Source organism: Lissotriton helveticus, chromosome 5_1, assembly GCF_964261635.1.
Source record: "Lissotriton helveticus chromosome 5_1, aLisHel1.1, whole genome shotgun sequence".
NCBI classification, from domain to species: Eukaryota; Metazoa; Chordata; class Amphibia; order Caudata; family Salamandridae; genus Lissotriton; species Lissotriton helveticus.
Window position 1 is genome coordinate 78,337,803 of NC_136065.1, and position 17,172 is coordinate 78,354,974.

At 48.2% G+C, this 17,172-nt stretch overlaps 1 protein-coding gene across 1 annotated transcript in view; it reads right to left on the reverse strand.

Moving 5' to 3' along the window:
- Nucleotides 1-9,443, reverse strand: part of LOC144752392 (zinc finger protein RFP-like) — a 50,425-nt gene extending 40,982 nt beyond the window's left edge. The window contains exons 1-2 of the mRNA XM_078640326.1: nt 9,353-9,443; nt 952-1,182 (exon numbers count right to left, since the gene is read on the reverse strand). Of these exons, the coding sequence (XP_078496452.1) occupies nt 952-1,182; nt 9,353-9,358 (237 nt within the window). The 5' untranslated portion in view covers nt 9,359-9,443. The remainder of the gene's footprint in view (nt 1-951; nt 1,183-9,352) is intronic.
- Between the last annotated feature and the right edge of the window lie 7,729 nt (nt 9,444-17,172).

Genomic DNA, 17,172 nt, shown 5'->3' on the forward strand with positions numbered 1-17,172 from the left:
GTCACCCTCTGAGGGATGCTCTCAGTCACCCACAGAGGGTTGCTCTCCGTCACCCACAGAGGGTTGCTCTCCGTCACCCACAGAGGGTTGCTCTCCGTCACCCACAGAGGGTTGCTCTCCGTCACCCGCTGAGGGTTGCTCTCCGTCACCCGCTGAGGGTTGCTCTCCGTCACCCGCTGAGGGTTGCTCTCCGTCACCCGCTGAGGGTTGCTCTCCGTCACCCGCTGAGGGTTGCTCTCCGTCACCCTCCGAGGGAGGCTCTCCGTCACCCTCCGAGGGAAGCTCTCCGTCACCCTCCGAGGGAAGCTCTCCGTCACCCTCCGAGGGAGGCTCTTTCCGTCACCCTCCGAGGGTTGCTCTCCGTCACCCGCTGAGGGAGGATCTCCGTCACGCTCCGAGGGAGGCTCTCTGTCATCCCTCCGAGGGAGGTGCACGTGAACCTAAGTGGCCTCCTGCACCAGGGACAAGTAAACACATTAGAACAGAAAGGTTTTCAAACTTCTTAGAAAAGAAGGACTGTGGTTTCTTTTCAATTCTCTCAGGTGTTGTCACTCATTAAGCTTTCCATTTCTATCTAACTTTTAACACATTTTTCTCCTTGGTCTTCATATATTATTTACAGTCACTGGAATTGCTTGGTGTTTTGCATTCTCCCTAATAGATAAAATACATAAATAATTTGTAAATAGATGTGGTATTAACTTGTATATCATACCATAAACGGTCCCTGTACATTCACAGTTTGTATATTGAGTTAGGCTCATAGCATCAAGTGGGACAATGTAAATTATCCATGTCTGTATATTGCGTGCGGCTCTCAGAGTGCGCGGGGTCACTGTGCATTGACCCAGCCAGGAGATCGTATGTGTTCCGCTCATACATTTAATAATGCACACAAAACATGAATATTTCACTTCATTCTTCTGTTTTATTTCCCAAACAGTATCTCACCTTCAGGAGTTCCCACGCTGGCGCCTCACACTTCTTTTCTATCTCCATTATCAGGGCCTTGAGAGAGGTGATTTGATTGGACAGTTTGGTGATATTTGCATTTTCTATCATGGTCATTTTCGTCTCCATCTCCTCCAGTCTTCTGTGCAGTGTTTGCTCATTTTCTTTCAGAAGCTGCCGCAGCTTTTCAAACTCAGATTGAATTTTATTCTTCTCAGTTCTTAGCTTGTTCTGTCAGAAGCAAAGAAAAGTTGGTTAGATATTAAAAAGCTTTCTACCAGCCATCCTTAGAGTCGGAGTCCAGGAGGAGGGTGGAGGGGTTGATAGTTCCTTAAATAAAATCAGACCACTAATGTGCTTTTCCTAATTTCTGAAATGCAACCTCTTAGTACCGTCCCTTCGACCGGCTTCCATCCTTCTCACACTCCTGCCCTCCCCCTTCCCACAGACACTACACAAACTGTAGAGAGGTCAGAATGTGTGAAGCTGCAGAGATTCACAATATCCATGTCCCCTTCTGACCAGGATGTGTATGTGCTTTTGGGGTTGTTTGGTAGGTTTATTGGTGTGATTGAGTGCGCGTGTGATTGAGTGCGAATGTGATTCTGTTTACGTGATTAGTGTATGGTATTATTATAGGGGTCCAGTGTAGAGCACTACATTGAATTTGTATATAAAGATATGAAAATGTTGGTCTATGTAGAAAATGAATAAAAAAGCAAAACTTCTGACAAAAAGATTTTTAGGAATATGTATGTCTTTTTAGATTACATTGTTTCCGTGTTTTGATACTATCAATGTAAATTAATACAGATACCAACTAAAATTAATAAATACAATTTTTGAATAATAAGATGATGTTGTATCCATGATGTTTACACAAAATGTAGAGAGAGGTATATTATTTATTGTGTTCGACGATGTATATACAATACCGTAGCATTATTACATTGCTAAAACCTTTGTTTAGGAAGGGCCTTAAACTAGGCTTGCGCAGTCTGATGGATGGATAGATAATGTATTAAGAGGTTTTATATAGCGCTGGCCAGACCCGAGGGTATCGGAGCGCTTTACAACAGATTTGAGGCAGAAATCACATAAAATGGCAAAGGTAAGCGTAAATGTTCAAAAGACCGAGTGTGCTGTGCGTCATTGAGGTAGGGAGGTCCTGAGATAGCCTTGATGCGTGCACAGCGTCTAGGGCTAAACCTCCTTCCGGGAGGAGGGAACGAGGAGGGGGTAGGGGAGCGGGGATGAGGTAGGTAGTGGCGGAACATTGACAAGGGGCTGTAAAGTGCATACATACACACATCCACAGAGATACACACTCATACAGACACACACATTAATATGCAGACTCACACACAAACCTTGTACAAACTCACAGATGGATATCTTCAGTCCATGCATGCACAGACTCAGAGACACACATCCATACATATATACTGACACACAGATGCATATAAAATCTCACGGATGTGTAACTCCAGACTCATGCATACACGTCACAAACTCACAGATGCACACATGTATTTGCACACTCACAAATACCACCAGACCTTGTGATATACAAGCCCACAGACAGGTATTCACTTATGTAGGTACACACTCACAGCCAATAATCCAGACTAAAGCATACACAAACCTCAAACACGCATGCATATAGATAAGGACATGTATTTGTATACTCTGTGGCTCAAAATTTTATATAAACATTTGGAGACACACACAAGCAGTAATCCATGCCCAAAAACAGACAGATATAGGGACGCGCAGACATGCATGTACTCCCAAAGATAACTCCAGGACCATCCATATATAAACACATACTTAGACACGTATACCTAAGCGTGAACATGCACACACACATATATACACACACATGCTGGTACGTACTCCGAGCCAGATAATGCCACCCCGCTGCACACATACTCTAACACACACCTTGTGAGTATGCAAACCTTGTTTTTTATTCGTGACCTGCAACCCGCCTGGCTGACCTAACTGCTCGCCGCCAGGTGCCTGCAACAGGCTCTGCGCCAAGCACCAGCAAGAAGCGCCAGGAGGCACATAAAAGTAGCGCACAGCCTCCCTCGCGGGACGCCGGGCGAAGCCCGGGCCAAGGGCGGGCCCGTTTCAGGCCGTTCCAGGCTGTACCAGGCTGGGCTGGGCCACCCCCCTTGGCTCCTACTTATCTGAAGTTGCCCTCATTACTTTCAAAGGTACCGACTTTGGTTATTTGTGTACTTTGGAGCTCGATCTTTAACTCTTTGACAATGACTAGGGGCTTAAGAAGTAAGACTGCACGCAAAACTGCCCTGATTACTGGTCCTATTGACAAGTTTATTTCAACAACTACCGAGGCTATTAATTTAAGTATTTCTTTGCTAGAACGCAGGGTGTCCCAGGACCTTGCGATTGCCAGGAGATCTTCGATGGGCCCCATAGCAACTGCGCTAACACCGCCTCCATCAAATTCTCCTATTCCAATTCTAATACAGTCTGGTGCTATAGCCCAATTTCACGCTATCCCTAATGCTGTCGATTTATCAGTCACCAACCTGTCGTTGGAATCGGACTCGACAGGGAGCCTTGAGATTACCCCGGATCTTGAGCGATTTCGGCACGAAGATCCTGTACAAGCAATCCGGCTCAAGGGGGTTAGAGAAGGCGCTGTTCCGAAGCAGCCAGAACCCATAAACAAGGGGAATAACACCAGTCACCCTCTCACATCCAAAAAAAAGAAAGGATCCACTGTACTACCATCTAAGAACGCCCACTATAGTAATAACTCTGTACAACCTTCTTCATCTAATTTACAATGTTCTACATTGGATACAGATCAAGAGGGTGGCTTTAGTCCGACTGACTGTGATACTTCGCAGCTTTTTGCCGGATTTAGGGATTTATTAAAACATCATCTCCAACCTCTGGAACGGAGCATTATGGCAATTGAAAAGCAACTCGCCACACTCCTTGTTAAACTACCCAACCAGAACAGGGCGGGAATTGCCAAACCTGGGGGGGCCCCGATAGTGGTCAATCCTGGGGTTATACCAGCCAACCCAGATAGCTCGCATGCAGTGACCAAAGCCCAATCTAAAACAAAAGAGCTTTCTACCCCCACATCATCAGCCCCAAACAACTGTGTAAAATCTAAATCACAAGCCAAATCCCCATGCCAGTTACCTTCATCTAGTCAGCAAAATTTTTCTTTTCCCTCCCCCGTAGTTTCACTAACAGCTGCCAATCACACCTCGGCTAAGGTATCTTTGCAGCCTCCCCAAACCAAACCCCCGGCAGTCCTACCAACAGCTGCCAATCATACCACGGCTAAGGTATCTTCGCAGCCTCCCCAAATTAAACCCCCAGTGTCATCAAAACCACATCCCTCAGAGGGCAAGAGGGGGTCCAGACCGAAACGACCAGTTCATTTGTCACCTGAGGTATCCCCATTTACTGTGATTCTTACGGGGGTACCTGAATTAGCAGCTGAATCAACTGAACAACCTTGGTCCCTTATGAATAAAATCCTTCAATGGCTTAGTATCAATAGGCCATTACAGCCACCAAATACCAGCAGATTATCATCTGTGCGCAGAGTTCCATGGGTGGGGGCGAGCCCTAGGAGTATTCAGGGGGATTGCGTCATCGTTACTTGCGAAGATGCGTCCACCGTGAATCATATTTGCTCGTGGCCAGATCTGGAGAAGAAAGGGGGAATTGACGCTCACCGACTTTCCTTTTTCTATCCCCCCGTATATAATTATCATCACCCAATTCCACCACCAAACTGGGTCTTACCCCCAGACCAATTATGGAATTATGAAGGTCCATGGCTTACCCAAAAGAGCAGGAGCAGGGGATGGATACCCCGCCCCTGGTATTCAAACAAAGGCAACTTTGTGGGCGACGGGTGGCAAGGTATCCACACTAACAACAGATTTGATTGCCTTGAGATGGTCGACTGACTTCATGTTTTACTATCATCAAGCCAGTTTGACAACAGGGAGGTAGGGCCAAATGCATGTATGCAACAAATCCATCCTAGCGACCGAGCAGCCCCTTTTATGGATCGCGTTTCCTTTAGCGGACATGTGTCCATACAGAAGGTTTTCGTTCCAGGAAGGTAGCCCCTTAGAACCCCTCCCCCCCAAATCCTACCCTTGTAACAACCAGATTCCTATTTGTGGGCCAGTAGTTGGGCACCAGCGGAGTGGCGTTCCATGTAATAGCAATGAAGTGGGCGTGGTCCTTGGTGCTCTTAAGATTGCTCCATGTGAGAGAGCTAGGGAGGATAACTTGACCATAGCTTGTGCCTCTCGGTCGAAGCAGGCTGCATATGGCCCAGCCGAGTTTGCTGGCCTCACCCTCATTTCCTGGAATATTGCCGGAATTGCAGGGAAACTGAACACCCCGTTCTGGGCAAAGTTCATAGGGGAAGGATTTGATATAATCCTCCTTCAAGAAACTTGGTGCCAAGAGCATATAAATATAGAAGGCTATACATCCCATTGCCTTAACGCCACCAAATCCAGCTCAGGTAGGGCTAAGGGGGGCCTTCTGCTACTCTTGTCCAACAAGTTGTGCAACTGTAAAGTTAGAAGTAGCTCAATTGTGGGAACCCATAGCCAGGTAGTGAGGGTTGAATGCAGTAAGGGAAATGATTTGGTCCTTGTCAATTTTTACAATAACATCTTTGACGCATCCAGAGGGAATATTCTATTCCCTCTGGAAAAGGAAATTGTAAGGGTTTTGGGCGTCGCAAACAGAAGGGCAGACATCCTATGGGCAGGGGATTTTAATCTGCAGCCCTGTCATTTATCAAAAGGAAATCCCTGTGGCTTTGGAACGGAGATGGTCAACTATCGGGGGATTGCGGGTGAGGGTGAGGATTCCGCTCACTTCCCACATTGCCAATATGGCACAATTCTAAATAAACTGCTAATTAAACTAGACCTACACCTATTAAGTTGTAACAAAAACAGCTCGAATGATATCTGCCCCACCTTTACAGGGAGGGATGCTGGGACATTTATTGACCATATTTTGTTCTCCAGTACAGGAGACTTTTCAAATCTTTGTATCAGAGAGGAAAGCCTCAGTGATCACAACAGCATCTGCGTTACCCTATCGGGATGGGGTGCAAAATTAGCGACTGGAGAAACTTGCTCTACTGCAATAGTTCCGATCAGACCAAATGGTCTGAGGATTAAATGGTCCGGAACCAGCTCTATGGCCAAACAGAGGGAGGTCATAGTCGGTTGCAAAACTGAAATCAGTTATTGTTTAAAAAATTTAATCAACCCTGACCTCTTGATGTCACAATTTATTAAGATGAATGCCATCATTGAAGGCATTTTTACCAAGAAATCCCCATCTAAAAGAGATATAAAACCGGGATGGTTTGATAAACCCTGTACAGAAGCCCTACGGGAACTGAAAAAAGCTCTAGGTATCAAACCCCGAGACAGCAATGGTGTAAAACAATTAAGGGTTAATTATAAAATGGCAATTACTAATAGGAAAAAGGTTTTACAATGTGAAGCGTGGGATAAGTTGAAGGAAGCAGCCGAGACCAAAAATTGCAAACTTTATTGGGAAATAATTAATAGTCCCTTTTTAAACTCTGACGGTTGCCCGGAAATAACTTCCTATGTTTCATGTAACGAGTGGATTATCCACTTCACTAATATTTTTAATCCAGAAGGGACACCCCTAATCGTACCAGCCACCGAGCCCCCCTCCTGGATACCTCTATCTTTGGAGGTAACCCTGGAGGAGGGTCTCGAAGGGCTCTTCAACAGCAAGGGGGGGAAGGCCCCGGGCCCTGATGGGGTACCCATCGATCTTTTAAAATCAGAACCAAACTTGTGGGCTCCTATTTTGGTGAGGAATTTTAACTGTGCAGCAGAAGGTAATATTCCTCCATCCTGGGGCCAATCAGTTATTATTCCCCTCTTTAAAAAAGGCAGTAAATCTGAGGCTTCCAACTACCGTCCAATTTCTTTGTTGGACGCCTCAGTAAAGGTCATGAGCAGAATTTTGCTCAAAAGACTAGAAACCTGGGCCACAGATATGAATATTTTAACAAAAGTGCAATACGGCTTCAGGAAAGGTATGGGCACTCTGGAGCAATGCGTAAATTTGGACCTTATTATTAATAAATATACTGTAGTTAAAAAAGGTAACCTTTTCTTATGTTTTGCTGATCTGAGCAGCGCGTTCGACTTGGTTGACCACGCCATTCTCTGGCAGGTTTTGCTAGAGTCAGGGGCACCGAAGGAAATAGTCCATTTTCTGGCCAGGCTTTACGAGAAACTTTCTTGTAAGGTTCGTTATGGCACCCTAGGCGAATGTATGCCGTTTTTCAAAGTTTCACGTGGTATCCGCCAGGGATGCGTACTGGCCCCTCTTTTATTTTCCCTTTTTATTAATCACATTGATTGCATCCTGACTGATACCGCAGCAGATAATCCCCTGATTGGAGGCAAACCTGTCCCAATCCTACTATATGCGGACGACGCTGTTCTTTTATCTCGTACCCAGATCGGGTTACAGCGACTGATTGATAGATTCGCGCAGTTTATCCAAAACAGGAGGCTCCGCGTGAATAAATCTAAGACTTATATAATGTCGTGTGGGCACTCTATAAATAAACTGAAGCACAGTTTTTTCCTGGAAAGCGACAAGATGACATACGTTAAATCATTTTGTTATTTGGGAATTGCCTACGCCAGCGACGGGTCTTGGATACCCGAGTTCGATACCATAAGGTTGAAAATGATGCGGACCACCAGTAGCATATTCCGATTTGCATCCAAGCTTGGATCGAGAAGTATTTCAGACATGACCAACATATATAATATACGTTGTGTTTCTTCTGCACTGTACGGGGCGGGAGTGTGGGGTCATATTGAGGGCCCTTCGCTCCAAAAAGGCCAAAACAAGTTTTTTAAAAAGATTGTTATGTGTCCCCCCCTCTGCCTCTGTCCAACTAATTCATGATGAGGTAGAGATCGAGTTTATTTCTGACTTAGCAGCCGTTCGGCCACTCTTATTGTGGCGTTCTATTTGGGCTAAGCCAGAGACTCGATTCACTCAAGAAATCATTCTTGATTGTATAGGATTGGACTACTCATCACGTATCCATTGGTGGAAATACATTTACTTCTGGTATAAAACCCTATTTGAAATAGATGTTCTCCTTGACCCCGAACTGGCGGTTGCAATTCCCAAAAAATAAATTAAACAAACTTTTTTAAATTTTAAAAAGAAAGGGCGAGATAAGGTGTATGGCAAGTTAGCCACCGTGAAGTTTTATAAGGAATTAAATCTAACTCCGGGGTTTCAAGCCTACCTCCTGAATGTTTCCCGTCCCTCCCATCAATTTGTACTAACCCGAGTTAGGTTGGGCATTGTACATCATCTCGTCGCATTTCCAGATCAGAAAATAAGATCTGAGACTCCATGCCCATGTGACAATACCTCACGCCAGAGCTGCTGTCATTTTCTACTTTTTTGCAAATTTTATCACTTTTTAAGGGTAAGGTATCTAAAACCTATCCTTTTAAAATATAAAATTCGATCTTCAAAGAGTGCCCTAGAGCTATTATCCTCCCTAGAGAATGTGGACATCTGTTTCTTTGTTGCCACTTTTATCCTGAAATGTACAGCTACCAGGAAGAGCATAGTGCTGCCATAATTTCATATATCCCTGTCTGTACATACATGTTTTAACAGCATATTATATTTTAATTTTGTATTATTGCTAGCCCGAGCTATACTGGAACTTTTGTAGCAGAATCACATTTTTAACCTTGTATTATTGTTTGTCCTGAGCTATACTGGAATTTTTGCATTATAACGTACAGCTGCCAGGAAAGCACTTCGTGTGACAACTATATTATTCCTGTCTGTACATGCATGACCTTTTTTAACTTATTGGCTTTATATTATACCTTTAACTATGCATTGTTGCCCTGCGTATGCCACTATATGTTCTCTCCCTTTTTACGTATTATCTCCGAGATTATTTGAGTCATTTTGTATTCTGAACAAATACATATATAATGAATTATTTTTATATGTTTTTATGCTTGTATGATTTGTATTTCTCAAATCGAATAAAAGCCTATGACTTGACTTGACTTGAGTATGCAAGTACTACCTTAAGGTCAGAAGAGTAATACTTGATTTAATGTTTTTTTAGGACGAGCCCTTGTCCGATTTCAGCCCCAATATCCAGGTGCAGTGACTCCAGTCAGAATATTTATTTGGTGGGGCCCACGACCAGTCTGTAGTGTGACTCATCTGCCTCTGTGTGTCTTGAACTTTAAGAGGCCACACAAAGACATGGGCACAGACATATATAGACACAGCACTCACTGCAGCCACTCACACTCATGGTTTTATATTGTTCCTCTTCTTTGAGTTTAGACTCCAGAAAATATCCCTCCTGTTCCTTCAGGACAAGCAGCCACTCTTGAAGCTTCACCTGTAGGGATGAGAGAGCAAGAAATGAGTGTAGATCTGTAGAGTGTGGTCTTAATTACAAAAAAAGTAACTACAGTACCTGCCACACACGTGCCCAGACTGTACGTACCAGTCATACATTAGTATTGCTTGCACCAGCCGCACATATCAGGATTGTGAGCACCAGACCCAAGTATCACAGACAATGATGTCCCTTGTTTGTACCGGTTCTTGCCAAGAAGGCTCAGAATCCCTGGTCCATGGAAACAAGCTTCCTCTCTGGCACTTACTGCGACTGGACATTGTGCAGACTTTATGCCTAACGCATGGAAACAGATAGACTTGACACTAAAGAAGAAAGGTTGTCCCAGAGACATTATCAAACATTCCAAAACAACACAGAACCAAGTGAAATATCAAAGCAAACACGTCTTATAAGTGCAATAACTGTGTATGGAGCCTGACACATCCACACTACAAGAAGTCGACAACACCCTCCTCCTCAACGACAAGAACGACCCCTGACCTCCTGGATCTCTCTGCAGCCTTCGACACATGCGACCAGCTGGCCCTGATCAACGCACAAAAAACACGATGGGATTCTAAGACACTGTCTTGAAATGGATCACATCCTTCCTCATTAACTTGCACCGGTTCATGCAAATAGGTTCCACAGATCACAGAAATTCCCTGTCTCCAGCAGAGTACCACAGGGCTCCATCCTTTCTCTCTTCATCTTTAACCTCTACAAGGGATCTCTGGATCCATCCTTACAGACAGCAGCATCAAGATCCCTCAATATGCAGATGATGCTCAACTCTACCTAAAATATCCTCACCCAACGACATCCTCATATTCTACCCTGATCTTATTGGATGTCAACTAATGTATTAATGTTAAACCTCATGAAGATTGAATTCTTCCTTTATGCCACCAGCTCAGAACAGCCAGACTTAAGCCTGGGTCTCCAACATAAACCTATCGGTCTTTACGCCCACCCCCACCCTCGACACAGCCCTCTCATTCAAGCAGATCCTGTTGGCACCTCCCGAAAGATATTATTGGGATATGCATAAGGTACAGGCGTTCCTGACCCAATTAATGCTTCATTTCCATTGCAAACCCAGGATGTTCTCAACAAACCAATCACGAGTAGCCTTCCTGATCTCATACTTAGCAGGGGACGCTGCACAGTGGGCAGTCCCTATAGTCAGATGAGACAACCCCCCCTCCATGACTGGGACACTTTCAAGGAGGAGTTCGAAAAGACATTTGACCGCAGGGCAGAAACTTTTTCGGCAGATAAGGAGTTGATTGAATTGAAGCAAGGTAGCAAGGATCTGTTGGTATACTTCGACCATTTACCAGTAAGGTCCTAGAATCTCTTTTAGTGGACCTCACCAGGGAATTTCATACCATGAAGAAAGATCTTACTACCAAAATCCGCGAGATGCGCAAAGACATTGATTCTGTGGGGGAACGAGCGGACGACTTGGAGAATCAGACAGCGGCCAGAGATGAAGAGGTGTCCCAGCTCCAACAGGAGGTACTCAGGCTGCGCAATCAACATCTGGATCTTCAATCCCATGCGGAGGACCTGGAGAACCGCTCTCGTCGAAATAATATTCGGATCCGGGCGGTACCTCAGGGGACAGAAGGGCAAGACATTGAGGCCTTCGTCGTGGACTTGTTCCGTCACATCCTGGGTGGTCCCCCGGGCCAGGAGTTCCGACTGGACCGGACACATCGAGTGGGTCTCAAGAGATCTCTGATGGCCCCTCCTCCCGATATCCTGACTTGTGCCCACGACTTCAAGCTTAAGGAGCGCATTCTCCGTGAGGCACGGTCCAACCATCCCATTTAATTTCGCTCCTGTAGGCCTCTTCTCTTCCAAGACTTAACGGCCTCCACTCTACAGAAACGACGTGACTTCGCCCCATCACCGCATTTCTCCGATCCAAAGACATTGCTTATTCTTGGGGGCATCCATTTAGGCTAATTTTCAAATGGGAGGGCAGACTTCGCCAAATACGTTTTGTGGATGTAGCAACATCTCTTCTGCGACTGCCGGAGTCTGACCACGCCGAGCCGGTGAAACCCACAGCGTCCGCCCGATCGGGGGGGGGGGGGGGGAACAACGACCGATGGCAGAGTCGGCGGCTCGCCAGCTGGCTCTCGTCCGGATCCAGATGTGATTGCCAAAGAACGCTCCGCAGTCCTTCAGACCCGGTCAGAGGACTCCAACAACGCAGATTGACCTATACAATTTTGAAGCGCTGATTTCTGTCACTTTGTAGGGTCACACTGGCTATTATGGCTGGGTCCGGGATGGTGGGGGTGGCGGGGGCTCCTGCTATCCATCCGTCTCACCACAGGCGAAATGCCTGGGACATTTGTGAACTATTCATTGGAATGTTTCTTCCTCTACGTTTGTTGTTTGAGGCTTTTCATTTAGGTTGTCTCCTCCTCCTCCGATGTTTATCAAGGGTCGTATTATACTATTGCACCTCATTTTCCATTCTTATAATGAATCAATCATAGCATTTGTAAAGTGCACTACATACTCGTGAGGGTCTCAAGGCGCTGAGGGGGGGAAGCTGCTACTGTTCGAAGAGCCAGGTCTTGGGGAGTCTCCTGAAGGTTAGAAGGTCTTTGATTTGTAGGAGGCGAATGGGGAGGGTGTTCCATGTCTTGGCGGCGAGGTGGGAGAATGATCTGCTGCAGGTGGTCACTCTTCGTATGCAGGAGACGATGACGAGGGTGTGGTCTGCGGAGCGGAGCTGTCAAGAGGGGGGGTAGAGGCCGAGTCATCTGTTGAGGTACGCTGGTCCGGTGTTGTGCTTTGTGTGCGTTGGTGAGGAGCTTGAAGGTTATCCTCTTGTTGATGGGGAGCCAGTGCAAATCTTTCAGGTGGGGTTTGATGTGGCTGTGGCCGGGGATGTCGAGGATCAGGCGTGTGGAGGCGTTCTGGATGCGTTGGAGTCGTGTCAGATGTTTGGCCGGGGCTCCTGCGTAGAGTGCGTTGGCGTAGTCTAGTCTACTGCTGACGAGTGCTTGGGTGACCGTCCTTCTAGTTTCGGTTAGGATCCACTTGAAGATCCTGTGAAGCATGCGGAGGGTGTTGAAGCAGGAGGAGGAGACAACGTTGACCTGCTTTGTCATGGAGGGTGTGGGGTTGAGGATGACCCCTAGGTTTCATGCGTGGTTGGTGTGTGTGGGGGGTGTTCCTAGTGTCGTTGGCCACCAGGAGTCGTCCCAGGCCGAGGGGGTGGAGCCGAATATGAGGATCTCTGTCTTGTTCAGCTTCAGTCTGCTGTCCCTCATCCAGTCAGCGATAGCCTTCATTCCTTCATGGAGGTTGGTTTTGGCGGTGTGGGGGTCCTTGGTGAGCGAGAGAATCAGCTGGGTGTCGTCGGCGTAGGAGATGATGTTTAGGTCGTGCTGTCGGGCGACGTGGGCAAGTGGTGCCATGTAGACGTTTAACAGCGTTGGGCTGAGAGATGAGCCTTGGGGTACGCCGCAGATGATCTCGGTGGTTTTGAAGCGGAAGGGGGGGAGGCGGATGCTCTGGGTTCTCCCGGAGAGGAAGGAGGTGGTCCAGTCCAGGGCCTTTCCTTGGATTCCGGCGTCGTGGAGGCGTGCTCTTAGTGTGCGGTGGCAGACTGTCAAAAGCAGCGGACAGGTCCAGGAGGATGAGGGCAGCGGTTTCGCCATGGTCGCGCATGATCCTGATGTCGTCGGTGGCGGCAATGAGGGCAGTTTCGGTTCCGTGGTTGCTGCGGAACACGGACTGGGATGGGTCAAGGATGTTGTTCTCTTCGAGGAAGCTGGTTAATTGTTTGTTGACGGCCTTTTCGATGACCTTCGCCGGGAACAGGAGCTGGGAGATGGGTCGTGAGTTCTTGAGGTCCTTGGGGGCCGCCTTGGGTTTCTTTAGTAGGGCGTTGATCTCTGCGTGCTTCCAGCTCCCTGGGAAGGTCGCTATCTCGAAGGAGATGTTGATGGTTTTCCGGAGGTGGGGTGTGATGGTGCGGCTGTCTTTGTTGAAGATGTGGTGTGGGCAGGGGTCTTTCGGGGATCCGCAGTGGACGGTGTTCATGATCTTGATGGTGTCGTCGTCGTTGATGTTGGTCCAGGCGAGCAGGCGGTTGATGGTCGTGGGAGCAGGGATGTTGGATGTTGCCGAGATGATGACGGTGTCGAAGCTGTCGTGGATGTCTGCGATCTTGCAATGGAAGAAGGTGGCCAGCGAGTTGCACAGGTCTTGTGATGGTGGGATGTCGTTGGTGTTGGAGCTGGGGTTGGAGAGTTCCTTCACGATGCTGAAGAGCTCTTTGCTGTTGTGTGCGTTGTTGTCTAGGCGGTCTCTGAAGGCGGTCCTTTTGGCGGATCTGATGAGTTGGTGGTGTTGGCGGGTGGCCTTCCTGTTGGCTGTGTAGCTTTCCGGTGTTTTTTTGTGGGTCCAGTTTTTCTCTAGTTTACGGGAGGCTCGCTTGGAGGCCTGGAGGTCTTCGGTGAACCAGCTGGCTCTCTTGCTGGTGTGGGTGTTGGTGGGCTTCCTGAGCGGGGTGAGGGTGTTGGCGCAGTCGTTGATCCATTGTCTGAGGCTGTGGGCTGCAGTGTCGGGGTCGGTCGGGTCTGAAGGAGGGCTCTGGGCGAGGGCGCCAGTTAGCTGGTCCTCAGTGACCTTGCCCCAGCTGCGGCGAGGCATCTGCTGGGTGCAGTGGTGTATGGTGGGTTTCTGGAATGTGAAGTGGATGCAGCGGTGGTCGGTCCAGTGGAGTTCGGTGGTGCGGTCGAAGAAGACGTGGGTGCTCGCAGAGAAGATGGGGTCAAGTGTGTGGCCGGCGGAGTGTGTTGGTGCTCTGACGAGTTGTCTGAGTCCGAGTTTGCCGAGGTTGTCGATCAGGGTGGAGGAGTTGGTGTCGTAGTTGTTCTCGAGGTGGAAGTTCAGGTCCCCGAGGAGGATGTAGTCCGTAGAGGCGAGGGCGTGTGTGCTGACGAGGTCGGTGATGAAGTCACTGAACTGCGTTCGGGGTTTGGGGGGGGTCTGTAGATGAGGGTTCCTCTGAGGGTGGTGTTGGGGGTCGGTGTGGATCTGGAAGTGCAGGTGTTCGGCAGTGCTGAGGGTGTCGTCGGCATTGGTTGAGACTCTGAGAGTGTTCCTGTAGACAATGGCGATTCCTCTTCCTGTCCCGTTGGTGCAGTCCTTGCGGGTGATCTTGTAGCCTTCCGGGATGGTTATGGCGATGTCAGGTGCCGAGGAGGGGGTCAGTCGGGTCTCCGTCAGGAAGACAACGTCCGAGATGTTGGTGTCGAGTAGGTCCCAGAGTTCGACGGCGTGTTTGCGGGCACAACGGGTGTTGAGCAGGATGCATCTGAGGAAGTTGGGTTCTTCAGTGGGTGGGTTGGCGGGCCGGATGCTGGTGAGGTTGCAGGGACAGTGTTGTTGGCTATGGAAAATCCGCGTCCACATTCTTATGACATCCTGACCTCCAAGTTGTGTCCCTCAATGTGAAGGGGCTAAGCAACCCGACCAAACGTCAAGCCCTTCTGTCCTATTTGGAGCGTACGGATGCCCATATATGCCTACTCCAGGAGAGGCACCTGCTCCCTGCTGATACACATAGACTGAGATCAAAGGCATTCCCTCACCAGATGTTCTCGTCGGCCACTTCCAAAACCGCTGGGGTTACTATATTGGTGTCTTCCAGGTTCCCAGGGCAGGTTGGTAAAAAGTGACCAGAAATTGAAGGGAGGTTCTTGGCTTACACCCTCACCTTAGATACACACATGTTCTCCGTAGCCTCGATATACATCCCCAACAATGGGCAAGAGGGTTTCATTAAAACAGTAATTCAGGAACTCCGGGGCCTACCAGACAAAACAGTGCTGCTAGGAGGGAATTTATAGTGATGGATGGTGACTTGGATCGTTCTGGGCAGAGGTGGGGTCAAAAGGGGACTTTGTCCAACGCAGGGAAGCGATTGCTGTGGAAGCTGGACTGACCGACATATGGTGACTTCGACACCCCAACACTAGGGCCTACACTTTCTACTCCCCCCCCCCCATAAAACATACAACAGAATTGACTATCTCTTTACCTCTAACCTCCTAATGCGGCAGGTCTGAGAGGTGGAGATTCTCCAATGTCCCCTGTCTGACCACTCCGCACTGCGACTCTCACTGACCATGCCCCAGCAGCGCCCTACTCGCCGTTTTTGGCGTCTTTGTGAAACTATGCTTCAACGCCCTTCCGTGGTGCAACAGATTGAAGCAAGCATGGCCGACTATTTATCCTCTAATGACAATCCAGACATATCTTTGACGACCCTATGGGAGGCGATGAAAGTGGTGATTCGAGGGGTCTTCAACAGCATAGCGGCGGCCGACAAGAGATAGGCAACTCCTAAAGGCAGCCAGAGCACAGCTAGTGGGGTTGGATTTTGACCTAGCTGAATATGCTGCTCTACGCCTCAAGCATGCTTTTTATGTGGGTGGGGACCGTTGTGGGCGACTTCACGCAAACCGCCTTCGAGCGCAAAGACAAGCTCACAGAGTGGCAGCGGTACTAGATCCCAGGGGGGAGAAAGTAGCGAGGACGCTGAAATTGTGGAGGCCTTCAGACACTTCTACGGAACGCTCCATGACATGGCTACAGCCAAACTGCTGCAATCTCAGGCGGCCGAATTAGAGGCACCCATATCAGCAATTGCTCGCTTGAAGCTCAACAAATCACCCGGCCCTGATGGGTTCACTTCGGGTTTTTATAAAAAGTTTTGTGGGACCTTGGCCCTGCGCTTGGTGTGTGTTTTTAACTCGGTCGGGTCGTCCCACCCCTCTTCCTTCCCGTCTTCTATGTTAGAGGCTTTAATAACCGTGATTCCTAAACCAGGGCAGGATACCTGTTTATGCGGCTCCTACCACCCCATATCTCTACTCAATGTGGACCTAAGGATCTTTACCGGTATTTTAGCGGGCAGACTCTCTCGTCACCTCCCTCGTCTGATTGGTCCAGACCAATCAGGCTTTTTCCCAGGCGACAGTGTTCCGATAATACCAAACAACTCTTCCACCTGATGGACCGCTCTGAGCGCTTTCCAGCGGAACGCATGAGCCTCTCGGTCGACGCTGAAAAAGCATTTGATAGGGTCTATTGGCCGTACCTCCGTGCAACATTTGCCCACTCTGGCGTCACAGACCGATTTATCAATTGGATCTTTCAGAGTTATATGAACCCTACAGCCAGGGTACGGGGGAACGGTGTGGCATCAGCGGCCTTCCCTATTCATAGGGGAACCAGGCAGGGGTACCCGCCATCAGCGCTCCTTTTCACCCTCTATATGGAGCCTGTAGCTCAAAGAGTCCGTGATGATCCGGCCATTAATGCAGTGGCCTTCGGGAAGTCAGAGCACAAACTCTGACTATAAGCCTATGATGTGGTGGCAACCCTGAAACATCCTCTGGAGTCCCTGCCGGCAATTTTAGATGAATTGGGTCAGTTTTCTCTTGCCTCAGGCTTCCAGATTAATATGCATAGGTCGCAAGCCCTGATTTGATCGCTAGAGCCCGAGACGTTGGAATATCTCCAGCGTACTTTTCAGATTCAATGGGTTCATGATGCGAATACCTACCTGGGTCTTCGGGTGGCTTCCACCATCTCTGCCACTAGGCAGTTGAATTACACGATACTATTGAAACAAGTTTGAGATTACCTCCGCAAATGGAGACCACATTCCCTCTCGT